A 16,656-nucleotide genomic window follows, 5' to 3' on the forward strand; every position below is an offset into this window, starting at 1 on the left:
TAAGCCCATTACATGGTAACAAATAACACATTTGATATGAAAAATAACTGTATTTTCCAAAACAAACTTAGTGAGAAAAGGGACATTATTTTCCATTTTTCAAATCTCTCATGTCTGGCTTAATAGAAGACAGTTGTATTCTTAACATCTGCTTCTGCATTTAGTCTGTTGTGATGAGTTGTTACGATTAACGTATAGGGAGAAAATCTGGATTCACAAAGATATGGTATTTGAAAAATAAGTATTTTAATAGCCTTTTCAGATAATTACTTCTTTGATACCACACCAAAACATGACAAGTAGTAGTTTCTTTTTTCTTGCCTTTCTTTCTTTCTTTCTTTTCTTTCTTCTTTTTTTTTTTTTTAAAGTTTATTTATTCACTTTGAGAGAGAAGATCCTAAGCAGGCTCTGCAGTGTCAGTGTGGAGCCTGGTGTGGGGTGGGGTTCAGAGTCACGAACTGTGAGATCATGATCTGAGCCAAAACCAAAAGCCAGACTAGACTCTCAACCGACTGAGCCACCCAGGCACCCTGACAAGTAGTAGTTTCCTTAAGGTTGGTTGCAATGTGATATTTGAAGCCATATCAATGACTTACATTAAAATCTTTTGGTTTGTCTTACACTGTGAGTGGATTTTTGTCATGGATTCTGTGACATCATGAGTGGGCCTTTGGGAAAATAATGGTTCACTGAGTTATGCATATCTTCTAGATTTTTACCTTATTATGTAATTTTTAAAAATTCACATTTGTTAATATCACTACTGATCTCATCAGAGAAATCTTTAGTAACTGGGAAGCTGTCAGTCTCTCTTGGTGGATACAAGTCCAAAATTCTAATTTTTGCTTGAGAGCTAAAATTTTATCGTTGGCAACAAATGTCAGTTTTCCTTGAAGTGAAAGACTCTTCGTTCATTTCTGGGAAGATGTCTGCCAAATACTCAAGTCTGAATAATCATGGTTAGTTTTTTTAAAAATAGTGTTTTAGGGCACCTGGGTGGCTTTAATTGGTTAAGCGTCTGACTCTTGGTTTTGGCTGAGGTCATGATCCCACAGTTGGTGAGATTGAATCCCATGTCAGGCTCTGTGCTGACAGCACAGAACCTGCTTGGGATTCTCTCTCCCTCTTGCTCTCTGCCCCTCCCCTGCTCATGCACACTGTCTTGCACATTCTCTAGTAAACTTTTTAAAAACTGGTGTTTCATGACAAAAGCTAGTTCAATTTGAAATTCATTTGTACAAATGCTTGTTCTCAAGGTATCCATTATTCTTTAGTATGCAGCAGCAGGTAAGTGTATTTCCCATTTCATCATACAGAATATTAAAAAGATGTGTGCTCAAGGGTTGAAATTTAAATTTTTTGTAATGTTTATTTATTTTTGAGAGAGAGAGAGAGAGAGACAGAGTGCAAGGAGGGGAGGGGCAGAGAGAGAGGGAAACAGAATCCAAAGCAGGCTCCAGGCTCTGAACTGTCAGCACAGAGCTTGATGAAGGGATCGAACCCACGAACTGTGAGATCATGACCTGAGTTGAAGTCAGACACTCAACCGGCTGAGCCACCCAGGCACCCCTGAAATTTAATGAAATTAATGATTTTTACTGCTTTATCAAGGACATTCTTAAGTGAAACTGCCTTAAATTTTTTTTTTTTTAAACTGTGTGTTGCAGTGAAGAATATAATGACTACTACTAGTACAATTGGATGCCATTGCCTTGATTCTTGTTAAGGCTCCAGCAGTTTTGCCTACTATTGCTTTTATTTACATCATCAGTGCAAAAGTCAACACAGTGAAAAAGGGAAATCATGTTTCAATATTATAATGAAAATAGTTTTGACTTCTTGGATCCCCGAAAGGGTCTTAGGGACCTGCAAAGGTCTACTAACTCCATTTTGAGAATTGCTATTATAGTGGGCAAGGATTTTTGTCACTTGCTCATTGATATATCTCTTATACCTAGGCCTGTAATCATCCTGGGACTTTTCACCTGTGTCTAGTGTTAGATTTTTTTTTTTTTTTCTTTTTCTTTTTTTTTTCTTGAATCTGGGTCATCTTTGTTGGTTTACTCTCTACTTTTGGTGGAGCACATCGTTTAGTAGCTTCCTAAGAAAGGGTGAGTGCAAGGTATAGTTTTGAGACTGCATATTTGAAAGTCTTTATTCTGATCTGTTATTACATCAGTGATTGGGTCTTAATATAGACAGGTTGAAAATCATTTTCACTTAGATTTGTGAAGGCAAGTGCTTTTTGTTTTCTGTGTTGCTGTTGAGAAGTCCTTTGTGATTCCCCCCATTTATTTCTCTTTGGAAGTTTCTAGGATCTTCTATATATGGCTGGTGTCTGAATTTTTCTGAGATATATCTGGTGTATGTCTTTTATTACTTCATTGTGCTGGGGATTTAAAGCAATGTCTTTCAATTCTGGAAATTCTTTTGAATTATTCTTTGGATATTTTTATCTCTTTTCTCCCCCTCCTTTTTTTTTTTATGGAATGCATATTCATTGGAAATCCAACTTTCTGGATTGATCCTCTTTTATTTCCTTTTTTTTTCTTTTAATTTTTTTAACGTTTATTCATTTTTGAGAGACAGAGAGAGAGCATGAGTGGAGAAGGGGCAGAGGGAGGGAGACACAGAATCTGAAGCAGGCTCCAGGCTCTGAGCTGTCCACACAGAGCCCGACGTGGGGCTTGAACCCACGAACTGCGAGATCATGACCTGAACTGAAGTCGGACGCTCAACCGACTGGGCCACCCAGGCGCCCCTTTAATATTTTATTTTTAAGTAATTTCTACATCCAGTGTGGGACTCAAACTTAAAACCCTGAGATCGAGTCACATGCCCTGCAGACTGAGCCAGCCAGGCACCCACCTCCTATTTTTTTTCTTTCTACTTTCTTCAAGTCCTTTGACCTTATCTTCTAACCCTGTTGATTTGTTTTTGTTGTTGTTTTTATTTTAGACACAGAGTGAGAGCATGTGTGCACATGAGCAGGGGAGAGGGGCAAAGGGGGAGAGAGAAAGAGAATCTTATGTAGGCTCCAGCCCTATGCTGGGATCCATCCCATGACCCTGGGATTATGACCTGAGCGGAAATCAAGAGTCTGATGCTCAACCAACTGAGCCACCCAGGAGCCCCTACACTATTGTATTTTTTATTACAAATTATCATTTGTTTGAATTTCAAGCTTTCCTGTTCTTTGGATGTTCCTCCTATTGTTTGCGGGATCATCTTCTCATATGTTTCTGAGGATATTAACTGATTTTTTTCTGCATGTTCCCTGTTTACTAAAAGTTGCTTTTTTTTTCTTTTTGTTTTGGTTCTGTCTCTTATGATGAAGGCTTTCATCATGTGATTGGTTATCTTTTGTTGTATAATCACTAAAAGGTTAACAACAAAAAAGGTTACAGAGAAAAGTTTATCGTTTAAGGTTTGGACTTGTTAACTGGTGGGTTTGGTTAAAGGGTGATTGGGTAAGGGCCTGGCCTTTTTTTCAGAGGACCTTCAAATATTTATTTACCTTTTTTTGGCTACCTATCAGTTTTTGTAAAGAATCTTCTGCCAGAATTCTTGGATCCAAGTACACTGAGTGCTGCAGTATTTACCATTAGATTATAAACCTTCATTTTCCTTTAACTTTGGCATCTTTAAGTTTAGCATCTTTCTGCCCTCTTTTACCCTGGACCTGGTGCTTCATTGTTTCATCATTTTCCTAAAATAGACCATCTTTCCTGCCGGGACTGGAGAGGAGTAGTTACTTATCTGGTTTGGATGGGGGAGGACCTGGGAGATTACTTCTTTTACATTTTCAACTAATTCTCTGTATTTTAGTCTCATGACCCATTGTGCCTGCTCTGGTATCTGGTGTCTCAAATTCTTGACCCTTTCTGATTTTTGCTACGTGAATTGGCCTTTCTCTTGTTGGAATTCTCTGCAGTTGCTTGATATTCAACTTTCTTAGCTCTAAATTCTCCATCTGGTTTTCATTTACTAAAAATTTATTGACATATCTTGTCTACTGTTCCTGTTGTTTTCTCTTCTAGTCTCTTTATCCTTGTGAATTTGTACTTCTTTATCCTTTCACTCTCATTTTAGTATTTTTTTAACCAGATAAGATTATCATAAAAACTCATCTTAATTTAAATGGTTATTTGTGGGCAAAGAAACGTCATTAACTGTCTAAGGATGAAAACAAGAAAGAAAAAAACAGGAAATAGGAAGACTTAGGTGATTGTTATCATGCAATTATGTAACATTCTTTAGTGAAAATACACATACACACACAGACTTGGTTACATGTTATATATAATGGATATGTATATGTGGATATTTAAGTGTGTATATGTGTACATTTATACGGTCTATATATGTATACTTTCATAATTATAGTATTTGGAAGCTGGAAAGGGTCATGATGATCGTTAGCCAGTGCAATTTCATTTTTCAGTGAGGAAACTGGCTTTGATTTACAAGTGATTTACTGAAAGTTTCAAAACCAAGTCTTCCCAATATTTTAACTGTAAAATGCTAGAACTATGAACAACTTGGAGGTTCAGAACTATATTTAAAGTCTAATTCTGGCCCTAGGTAAATAGCTTGATGTTTTGAATTAGTCCTGACAGCGATTTTCAAGTGGTATTGTGATTTTCAACTTTCAGGTGGTATTGTGTTAGAGTCAGGGAGGGGATGGCTCTCCTGACCATTCTGAAAACAAAGCTGTAATTTAACACAGTGCTTTGTTCATAGTAATGTTATTAACTTATTTTGAATAAATATTAAAGGGAATTATGAGATTTATTTATCTGCTCCATTAACTGTTTATCTTAACCATCACATAGGATGGATCTTGTTTTTATGTGACGCTGAAAGATAGCTAATAACTATTTTAGTAAAATAAATGAGATTGTGTGTGAGACTAAAGGCTGAATTTAAGACAGGAAGCTTCTTATCAACTAAGTTAATTCTTTAACTTTTTTTTAACATTTATTAATTTTTGAGAGACAGACCGAGTGTGAGTCGGGGAGAGGCAGAGAGAAAGGGAGACACAGAATCTGAAGCAGGCTCCAGGCACTGAGCTGACAGCACAGAGCCCGACGTGGGGCTCGAACTCACGAACTGTGAGATCATGACCTGAGCCAAAGTCGGACCCTTAACTGACTGAGCCACCCAGGTGCCCCTCAACTAAGTTAATTGTTTTTTTATTTTTTAATTTTTAAAAAATATTTATTTATTTTTGGGAGACAGAGAGACAGAGTGCAAGCAAGGGAGGGGCAGAGAGAGGGAGACACAGAATCTGAAGCAGGCTCCAGGCTCTGAGCTGTCAGCACAGAGCTGGATGTGGAGCTTGAACCTGCAAAGTGTGGGATCGTGACCTGGGCCAGAAGTCGAATGCCCAACCGACTGAGCTACCCAGGTGCCCCTCAACTAAGTTAATTCTTAAGAATAAAAAAGTTGTATTTCTGTATTTTTTTCTCTTTTGCTTACTAAATATACAAACATTACTATAGCCATATAGAAAATAGTGTAAAATAAAAACAGTTACCCAGTTTCATCGCTTAAATATTATCAATTATTTTCATTTTTGCTCTTACTCATATGTATATATTTTGTTAAAGTATAGTCTCTGGAGATATGGTTTTAATAATGCTATAATGAATATCTTCATGAATATATCTTCCTTTTAAGAAAAACTTTGCAGATATATTCTTAGAAGTAGGATTGCTTTGTCAAAAAAAAAAATCAACATTTTAATGACTCTTTTTTTTTTTTAACTGCTTAATTGCATTCTAGAAGGATTTATACCATCACTTTATATAGGAATTAGCAGTATGCAGAGTTGACTGACTTAACAATAACCTCATCAACGTTAGTACTTTGCATTGTTTCAGTTTGTACTTTGTTGATAACTAATGAGGTTTTATCCATTTAAAAATTTAGTATTTTTAGTTAGGAAAATGTAACTATAAAAGGTAGTAAAATATTTTTTATCTTTAGGGAATGTGCAAGGATTAATGGTTGTCCCTAACTCAGATAGCGTATAATTGATAAGTGCAACTTAAAATATAAGAAAATTTATAATAATTTATATTCGTATCCTGTTTTCAGAATTGACTCTTTAGAGAGAGTTTTGAAAAAATTATGGACAAATTTAAATTGTTCATAAATTGTAAAAACAATTGATAATTCTTGAAGACTATACTAGAGCTACTTCTCATGTCTTGTCAAAGTGCCAGGTACATTTAAAATTTTACTTTAAGACTTTTTAAATTTTTACAAAGTTCTACAAATATTATTATGTTAAATTTCATCCATTGTGCCATTATGCTAGAAAAAATTTTCTTTGAATTTACACTTACAGAAATGGGACGCCGGTCATCAGATACTGAAGAAGAAAGCAGAAGCAAGAGAAAAAAGAAACACCGTAGACGGTCATCTTCAAGTAGTTCTTCAGATAGTAGAACATATAGCCGAAAGAAAGGTGGAAGGAAATCAAGGTCAAAGTCAAGATCTTGGTCCAGAGATCTTCAGCCTCGCTCTCATTCATATGATAGAAGGTAATTTTTATAATTTTTACTTATTTAGTAATGAGAGTAGCATTCTTTAGTATTCATATGTTTTTTTGGGTCAAAAAAACTTTCAATTTTTTTGGGTAAAACATCTTTTCTTTTAGAAGTTATATATTTATGAGGGTTAAGTGCCAACCCAAAAGTTTTTAAAAATTTTTTTTAGTTTTTATTTTGAGTATGCTACATTAGTTTCAGGTATACAATTTTGTGACTTGATAGGTTTATGCATTATTCTGTGTTCACCACAAGTATAGCTACCCTCTGTTCCATTACCTTGCTATTGTAATATCATTGACTATATTCCTTATGCTCTGCTTTTTATTCCTGTGCCTTACTCGTTTCATGACTGGAAGCCTGTATCTCCCTTTCCCTTTCACCCATTTGGCCCAACCCCTTATTCTCCCAAAGGTTTTCCTTTTTGCCAGGCCCAATCCATGGGTCTAGTGGCTGTCCTTTGTCTGTTCTTTGTAGACATGTAGATATAAACTGGTGTAGTTCTCATGAAATATCGTCTGATAATATTTGGAAGGATTGTATACTGCTGAGGACCCCTAACGTGTTAATTAGTAGCTGGATCCAATCACTAAACTATGCATCAGTCATCTGACTGTTAAAGAGGAATAACATTTTATCTCTATTTGCTTCTAGGAAAGAGTGAGAAGTAGTAAAAATGAGACGATTCTTTAGAATCTAGAAGATTTCTGTCTAATGCCTGTAAAATTTTTTTTATAACAATGACACTTGATTATATTTTATTTCAGACGCAGGCATCGATCAAGCAGTAGCTCTTCGTATGGCTCTCGAAGAAAACGAAGTCGAAGTCGTTCAAGGGGTCGAGGGAAATCCTATAGAGTTCAGAGATCTAGGTCAAAAAGCAGAACAAGAAGGTATGCTGTAGTAGATATTTATCGCTGTTACAAAGCTATTTGTTTCCAAATTTAGTGATCTAAAGCAACAGTCATTTATGTTTTCATGATTTTATGATTTTGACTGAGCTCAGCTGACAGTTCTGCTAATTTCACCTGGGGTCACTCATCCTCACTGGCTTCTCATTCTCTAGTAGGCAGGACAGGGCTTTTTCACACGATGGAGGACATTTTTGAAGAATGTAAGAGAAGAAGCTAGAATTTTTCAAGATCTTGCCTCAGTGTGTTATAGAATGAGTTTGTGTCTCCCGTAAATTCGTATATTGATGCCCTAACCCTCAACATAGCTATATTTGAAGAAAGGGTCTTTATGGAGGTAATTAAGGTTAAATGAGGTCATAGGGTAGAGCTTAATCCTGTAGGGATACATGTATCTTCACATGGCCTTAAAAGAAGAGGAAGAGAGAGATCTTTTTCTTTCTCTGAGTATGCACTCAGAGGAAAGGCCACGTGAAGACACAGTGAAAAGGTGGATATTTGTAAGCCAGGAAGACAGCCCTTACCAGTAACCAAATTAGCTGGCATCTTCATTTTAGAATTATAATAGCCTCCAGAACTGTGAGAAATAAATTTCTGTTGTTTAAGCTGTCCAGTCTGCTGGACATTAGTTTGTTATAGCAGTTGGAACAGACTAATACACAGCTAGACTAATACATTAATACACAGTCTAATATTCCACCTGTGTTTTCTGGCTGTGCTCAAGGGCCAGTAATACAGAGAATAGCCTGTCTGGAGACAGTTGTACATTTGGGCAATGGTAGAAAATTTGGTTAAGTAGGATGGGGACTATGGTATTGACAGACTTGATAAAAATAGGCATTCAGAAATTATTGAAGGTTTTTGAGCAGAAGAATGTTAGGATAAAAACAGCATTTTAGGCAGATCATTTTCTTTTCTCTGCTTAGTTCTTCATACTAGTATTAGGCTCTAGTTTTAGGGATATATTAACAGCCTGGTTTTGTTACCTAGGCATGAAATTTTGTAAGCTGTATGAATCTGAAGTTGGTTAATAGCAGTAAAGTTCAAATATTTAGCTTTCTGGCCTTGTGTTATTTGGCCTCAGCCTCTTCTCCTCTGTTATACTCTATGGATAAGCCACTTTGTGTTACATACCTTTTTTTTCATACATGTCCCTGAGTTGCTAGCTTTGTTTCTTTGAGTATGCTCTTCGGCTTTCTTGCATATCTTTATTTTGAGAAATCTTTCTATCCTTTAATGCTTGGTTCTATTTAACCTTTAATTATTTCTCAGTCCTTTTTTGATTTTTTTACCTTTTCACTCCCAAGTTAAATTTAATCCCTCCTTTCTTGACCCACCATCACCTGTGGCTCCTGATTTGTAACAATTCTATTTTGAATATTATGTTTTTGTTATTCTCACATATTGTAAACTCTTGCAGTGGCACCCTCTTATTACCTAGCAAAATGCCTTGCTTGGTAAACATGTCTTGATTTGAATGAATGATTAAATGGGGAAATGAAGTTAGGTAGAGAGCTGGGTTTTGTAGCAAGAAAAAGTTTTATTGTTTTATTGATTTGGAGAAGGAAAGCTGTTTTTTTGGATGTATTGATTTGTCTAAAGAGTCTGATTACCAGAAAACAGCTTCAATTGAAATTTCCCATCATTGGGAACAAAAATAATAATTCATGTTTTCTATCGTCTTTTTTAGTTTATATTTTCACATATACTTCCATATATTTTCACGTGCATCAGTCATTTAGAGTTTGATTTCAAGCATTAGGGTTTTAACATAAGAAACTTTTGTAACCTTTGGAAGGATTCAGGGAATTAGGGAGAACTGTCACTGATTATTTTAGCTTGAAGCATGGCAGCTGGTTGTTTGCTCAGAAGTCACTGGAAATTTTAAGTACTCTCTCAGTTGGTAGCACCAAAGTGGGTGGCTGTCAAGAAACCATTCACCTTGAAGGTGTTTTTCTGCCCAATTATCTACCTACACCTCTCTCCAAAGGGGGGTCTGTAATTTCCTTTGCAATGCAAGGAAGACTTTAAAAACAATAGCAGTGATGTCTAGTCAACCACAAACTAGCACATATGCATTTAGAAATTTGAGTTTTGTAACTCAATCAGGGTATCATGCGTCGTAATACCTTTATTTTGTATATCAGAAAACAAGTTCAGAGGTTTATTCAGAACAACTTTTCAGCCTCTTGGATTGACACTTTGGCATTTAACTATAATAACTAAATAATCTGGAGTCACTGAAAAGTCTTAAATTTTGAGAAAGTATATTATCTATGTCCTATGCACATACTATTTTAAGAATATATTTTAAGAATTTTTCAAAATATTTGAACTAAATGAGTTTAATCTTGGTTTAACAAGAAAATTGAACAACTCATTCCTTGAACAGCATGGGTAATCAAGGCTATATTTTAAACAAAAGATGAAAGTAGTCAGTTTTTCAAAGAAAAAATACAATTCTAAAGCAAAGATGTGTTGTTAATGGTCTCTGTGCTTTTTAATAGAAATTAATGATTTCAGTCATGGTAAGTCAGATACTTCCAGAAAACTTGTTACACATGTAAAAAGTAATTGAAAGATGAAGCATGTTCTGAGGGATGGCAGGGGGAAGTCAAATATGTGAAGTTTGTTGTGGTTTCCATGGATGAGTTACAGAGTAATTAGGTGATTATGCTTTTTAATATAATTGTTTTTAATGTTTGTTTATTTTTGAGAGAGAAAGTATGTGAGAGTTGGGGTGTGGGCAGAGGATTTGAAGCAAGTTCTGCACTGACAACAGCAAGCCCTATGAGGGCTCAAACTCACAAACTGAGATCATGACCTGAGCCGAAGTCAGACGCTTAACTGACTGAGCTACCCAGGCACCCCAGCTTTTTGATATAATTTTTATGTTCTCAAAATACTCAAGTTGTGACATATTTCACTTCCTTTTGCGACAGTGAGGGATCTGCTCCTGTTATTCACTGTATGTTTATTTATTTCCTCATTCCAGAATACACAGAAAGTACTTTTAGAATTGCTGATACATACCACTGTAAAAAAACAAACTTACAAACTAGGGTTAATATTTTTTGTGCTACTTTTTATCTTTACTGTGGGGGTATATAGTTCTCTTCCCCACTTCATTATGGTTAGTTTCTTCAAAGAGGTAGATTTGTTTGTTTTTGTTTATATTTCAAGTTTTTTTTATCCTGCTACATTTTAAAATTTTATTTGTCTCTCCCTTTCTTTTAGTACGTGAAATATTAATATGGTTCTAACAGATAGTACTATACTAAAAAGGCATATGCAGAGAAATACCACTCCCCTTTCTCCCTTGTATCTTGTTTCTAACCACTCCATAGGTAACTAATTCTATTTGTATTTTAGGTTTTACTTTTTTTTTTTTTTTAAAGAGAGCAAGAGTGTGTGTGTGCATGTGTGTAAATCGCATGCCTGAGACAGGGAAGGGGCAGAGGGAGAGGAAGAGAGAATCTTAAGCAGGTTCCATGGTCGGTGTGGAGCCCAATGCCGGGCTCAATTCCACGACCCTTGAATCATGACCTGAACTGAAACCAAGAGTTGGGTGCTTAACTGACTGAGCTATCCAGGCACCACTCCTCTGTTTGTTTTTAAACAAAGTGGTAGTATATCCATGGTATACTATAGATATTCTTTTGTACTTTGGTCTTTTTGTTTACTAGTATATCTTGGAAAGCACTCCATGTCACTTAATAGTAATCTTACTCATTTTTTCATGGCTGCTTAGTTGCTCATTGTGTGGCTCTATCATAATTTGTTTAGCCTATCTTCTACATATGGACATTAAGGATACTTCCTATATTTTGCAGTTACTAAAAAGCTGCCATAGATAACCTTGTACATGAGAATTTTTATATTGTTGGAGGTATATTTTTAGGAGAAACTCCTACAAATAGGATTGCCAGATGAAAAGATAAATAAGTTTGTAGTTTTGATAGAAATTGCTAAAATCCTGGGGTGCCTGGGTGGCTCAGTCAGTTAAGTGTCTGATTTTGGCTCAGGTCATAATCTTGCGGTTTGTGGGTGGTTCATGGGTTTGAGCCACGTGTTGGGCTCTGGGCTGACAGTGAGAAGGCTGCTTGGGTTTCTCTGTCTCTCTCTGTCATAAAGTAAATAAATAAAACTGTCAGTAGTATGTAAGAGTCCTGTTTCCCAACAGCCTCATCAATAGAATATGTTGGCATATTTAAATATTTGCCAGTGTGATAAATGAAAAATGGTATTGTAATGTAGTTTTGGTTTTCATTTCTTTTTATCATAAGTGTTGAACATCTTTTTTTATGTTTGAGGGCCATTTTTCTGTCTTTTTTGTGTGCAAATTTTCTCTTCATGTCTTTTGGGTTTTTGATATTTTTTTCCTTTAATTTTAAAGAGTTACTAGATAATCAACCCTTTAGCTGTAATACATACGGCAAATATTTTCTCTTAGTCTTTCAGTTGTCTTTTGATTTTGTTCATGCTACTTCTTGGCCATGCTGAAGCGTTTTTATGTGGTCACATTTATCACTCTTCTCTCAATGCTTCTTTCCTTACCTTCAGAATATAGAGAAATTCATTCCTTATACCCAGATAGGAGTTCACTGATGTGTCTTGTTTATTTCATTTTTTACATTTATGTCTTTTATATATTTGGATTTGTTCTTGTCAATGATATGAGGTATGGATCTATTGTTTTTATTTATTTATTTTAATTTTAATTTGTTTTATTATTATTATTTTTTTAATTTACATCCAAATTAGTTTGCATATAGTGCAACAATGATTTCAGGAGTAGATTCCTTAGTGCCCCTTACCCATTTAGCCCATCCCCCCTCCGACAACCCCTCCCATAACCCTCAGTTTGTTCTCCATGTTTATGAGTCTCTTATGTTTTGTCCCCTTCCCTGTTCTTATATTATTTTTGTTTCTCTTCCCTTATGTTCACCTGTTTTGTCTCTTAAACTCCTCATATGAATGAAATCATATGATTTTTGTCTTTCTCTGACTAATTTCACTTAGCATGATACCCTCCAGTTCCATCCATGTAGTTGCAAATGACAACATTTCATTCTTTTTGATTGCCGAGTAGTACTCCATTGTATACATACACCACATCTTCTTTATCCACTCATCCATTGATGGACATTTGGGCTCTTTCCATATACTTTGGCTATTGTTGATAGAGCTGCTATAAACATGGCAGTGCATGTGTCCCTTTGAAATAGCACACCTGTATCCCTTGGATAAATGCCTAGTAGTGCCATTGCTGGGTCGTAGGGTAGTTTTATTTTTAGTTTTTTGAGGAACCTCCATACTGTTTTCCAGAGTGGCTGCACCAGCTTGCATCCCCAGGATCTATTGTTTTCTTTTTTCAGTTGGCTGTTGTCACATCACCATTTATTAAAAAGTCCATCTTTGCCCCAGTGATTTGTGATACCCCTTTTATTGATGTACTCAATTTCATTACTACTTACGTCTTTTTTTTTTTCTTTGACTTTATGCATATTCCAGCAGCCTGCTTGTTCATTTATGCACTGGTACCACACTGCTTAGTATAGAAACTGTATAGTATACTTTAATGTTGGATAGGGCTAAGTCCTCCTTTGACTTTTAACTTTTCATTTTCGATGTTCTCCTGGCTATTACTTTCATGTGAACTGCCTATTTTTTTCACACAAACTTTGAAATTAACTCATTTAGGTCCATTAAAAAAGCTTTTGGTGTCTTTATTGAGATTTTATTAAACTTATGAATTATGGAGACCTGACATCTTTATCATGTTGAGTTGTTCTAAGAGGAAAGGGATGGTTTTTCATTTGTTGTAGGCAGGTTTTTTATAATTCAGGAGTGTTTTAAAGTTTTTGTCAGATAAATCTTGCCCATTTCTTCTTCTTTTTTTTTATTACCTCAGCATTTATTGTGCCTTTTCCTTTACAAAGCAGTGTGTGTGTGTGTTTACACACCATGTTACATTAGTGTTAAGTGTACAACATAGTGATTTGACAAGTTGTGTGTTCTGCTAAGTTCACCACAAATGTTATCTTTCATTTGTCACTATACAGTGCTATTACAGTACTGTTCACTGTGTTCCCTATGCTGTACCTCTCATCCCTGTGAAATATTCATTCCACCTGTATCTCCCACTTGTCCTCATATGGTATTTGTCTTTGACTTATTTCACTTAGCATAATACTATCTACGTCTTGCAAATGGCAAGATCTCATTCTTTTTTTATGGCTGAGCAATACTCTATTGTGTGTATGTATGTATGTATATATGTGTATAAATCTACATATGCATAGTATTTTTATTTTTAATTTTTTGAGGCAATAGCATACAGTTTTCCACAGTGACTGCACTAGTTTGCATTCCCAGCCACAGTGCATGAGGGCTTCCTTTTCTCTGCATCCTTGCCAACACTTATTTCTCGTCTTTTTGATTCTGGCCATTCTGACCAGGTGTGAAGTGATATCTTAATGTGGTTTTGATTTGCATTTCTCTAATGATTAGTGATTTTGAGCATCTTTTCATGTGTCTGTTGGCCATCTGTATATCTTCATTTTTAGAAAATGATCTATTTGAGTCTTCTGCCCATTTTTTAATTGGATTATTTGTGGGGTTTTTTTTGGTGTTGAGGTATAAAAGTTCTTTGTAGATTTTGAATATTACCTCTTACCAAATATATTATTTGCAAATATCTTCTCTCATTCAGTAGGTTTCTGTTTGTTGATGGTTTCCTTCACAGTGCAAAAGCTTTGTATTTTGGTGTAGTCCCAAAAGTTTATTTTTGCTTTTGTTTCCCTTGCCTGAAGAGACATGTCTAGAAAAATATTGCTAGGGCTGATGTCAGATTATTGCCTGTGTTTTCTTGTAGGAGTTTTATGGTTTCAGGTCTCACATTTAGGTTTTTAATACATTTTGAGTTTATTTTTTATTTTTGTACATAGTGTAAGAAAGTGGTCCAGTTTCATTCCTTTGCCTGTAGCTATCCAGTTTTCCCAGCACCAATTGTTGAAAAGACTTTTTTCTCATTGTATATTCTTGCCTCCCTTTTCCTAGCTTAAACCATATAAACATGGGTTTATTTCTGGGCTCTCTATTCTGTTCTGCTGGTCTTTGTGTCTGATTTTGTGCTAGTACTGTTTTGATTACTATAGTTTTATAGTGTATTTTGAAATCAGGAATTATGATACCTCCAGCTTTTTTTTTTTTTTTTTCTCAAGATTGCTTTGACTTTTTGGGGTCTTTTGTGGTTCCTTGAAAATTTTAGGATTGTTTGTTCTAGTTCTATGAAAAATGTTTTTTAAATAAAGTTTTATTTATTTATTTTTGAAAGAGAGAGAGAGACAGAGAACAAGTCGGGGAGGGGCAGAGAGAAAGGGAGACAGAGGATTCAAAGCGGGCTCCACACAGACAGCAGAGAGCCCAATGTAGGGCTCAAACCCATGAACCGCGAGATCATGACCTGAGCTGAAGGCAGCTGCTTAACCTACTGAGTCACTGAGGTGCCCCTGTTGTTGGTATTTTGATAGGGATTGCATTAAATCAGTTGATTGCTTTGGGTAGTATGGACATTTTAACAATATTTGTTCTTCCAGTCCATGAGCATGAAATGTCTTTCCATTCATTTGTGTCATCTTCAGTGTCTTTCATCAGTGTTTTATAGTTTTCAGAGTACAGGTCTTTCTCTTTAGTTAAGTCTATTCCTAGGTATTTTATACCTTTTTTTTTTTAAATTTTTTTTAACGTTTATTTCTTTTTTGAGACAGAGAGACACAGAGCATGAACGGGGGAGGTTCAGAGAGAAGGAGACACAGAATCTGAAACAGGCTCCAGGCTCTGAGCTGTCAGCACAGAGCCCGATGCGGGGCTCAAACTCATGGACTATGAGATCATGACCTGAGCCGAAGTCGGCCGCTTAACCGACTGAGCCACCCAGGCGCCCCAGTATTTTACACTTTTTGGTGCAGCTGCAGATGGGATTGTTTTCTTAATTTCTTTCTGCTACTTCATGATTAGCGTATAGAAATGCAACAGATTTCTATATATTAAATTTGCATCCTGAGGCTTTTACTAAATTCACATTAGTTCTGGTAGTTTTGGGGTGGAGTCTTTAGGGTTTTTTATATCTAATATCATCCTCTGCGAATAGTGTGGCAGTTTTACTTCTTCCTTACCAATTTGGATGCCTTTTATTTCTTTTTTTGATTGCCATGCCTGGGACTTCCACTACTATATTGAATAAAAGTGTTAAGAGTGGACATACTTGTCTTGTTCCTAATATTAGGGGACAAGCTCTCAGTTTTTCACCACTCAGTATGATGTTAGCTGTGGTTTTTTCATATATGGCCTTTCTTATGTTGAGGTACATTCTCTCTAAACCTGTTTTGTTGAGGGTTTTTATCACGAATGGATGTTGTACTTTGTCAGATGCTTTTTCTGCAGCTGTTGTGATGATCATATGGTTTTTATTCTTTTTCTTGATAATGTGTGTATCACATTGATTGATTTGTGAATATTGAACTACGCTTGCATCCCGGGAATAAATCTCACTTGATAATGGTGCATGATTTTTGCATGTATTGTTGGATTTGGTTTGCTAGTATTTTGTTGAGAATTTTTTCATCTGTGTTCATGACAGATATTTGCCTGTAGTTCCCCCTTTTTTTTTTTTTTTTTTTTTTTTTTTTTTGGTGTCTTTATCTGGTTTTGGTATCAGGGTAATGTTGGACTCATAGAAGGAATTTGGGGGTTTTCCTTCCTCTTCTTTTTCTGGAGTGGTTTGAGAAGAGTAAGTATTAACTGTTCCTTAAATGTTTGGTAGAATTCACCTCTGAAGCCATCTTGTCCTGGACTTTTATTTGTTGGGAATGTTTTGCTTGTTTTTTTTTTTTTTTAATTTCGTTGCCAGTTTTCAGTCTGTTGAAATTTTTTATTTCTTCCTGATTCAGTGTTGGAAAGTTATATGCTTCTAGGAATTTATCCATTTCTTCTAGGTTGTCCGTTTTGTTGGTGTATACTTTTTCCATAGTATTCCCTTATAACCCTTTTATTTCTGAGGTCTTGGTTCTTGTTTCTACTTCTTCATTTCTGATATATATTTGATTTCCCTCTTTTTTGTTGTTGATTGAGTCTAGCTAAAGGTTTATCAATTTTATCTTTTATCACCTTGTTTTGTTGAGCTC

General features: G+C 35.6%; 1 protein-coding gene across 1 annotated transcript in view; it reads left to right on the plus strand.

The window, feature by feature from the left end:
• Nucleotides 1-16,656, plus strand: part of RSRC1 (arginine and serine rich coiled-coil 1) — a 421,618-nt gene that overhangs the window by 7,640 nt on the left and 397,322 nt on the right. The window contains exons 2-3 of the mRNA XM_058730324.1: nucleotides 6,356-6,551; nucleotides 7,325-7,450. Of these exons, the coding sequence (XP_058586307.1) occupies nucleotides 6,358-6,551; nucleotides 7,325-7,450 (320 nt within the window). The 5' untranslated portion in view covers nucleotides 6,356-6,357. The remainder of the gene's footprint in view (nucleotides 1-6,355; nucleotides 6,552-7,324; nucleotides 7,451-16,656) is intronic.

Source organism: Neofelis nebulosa, chromosome 5 (genome assembly GCF_028018385.1).
Source record: "Neofelis nebulosa isolate mNeoNeb1 chromosome 5, mNeoNeb1.pri, whole genome shotgun sequence".
Classification (NCBI taxonomy): domain Eukaryota; kingdom Metazoa; phylum Chordata; class Mammalia; order Carnivora; family Felidae; genus Neofelis; species Neofelis nebulosa.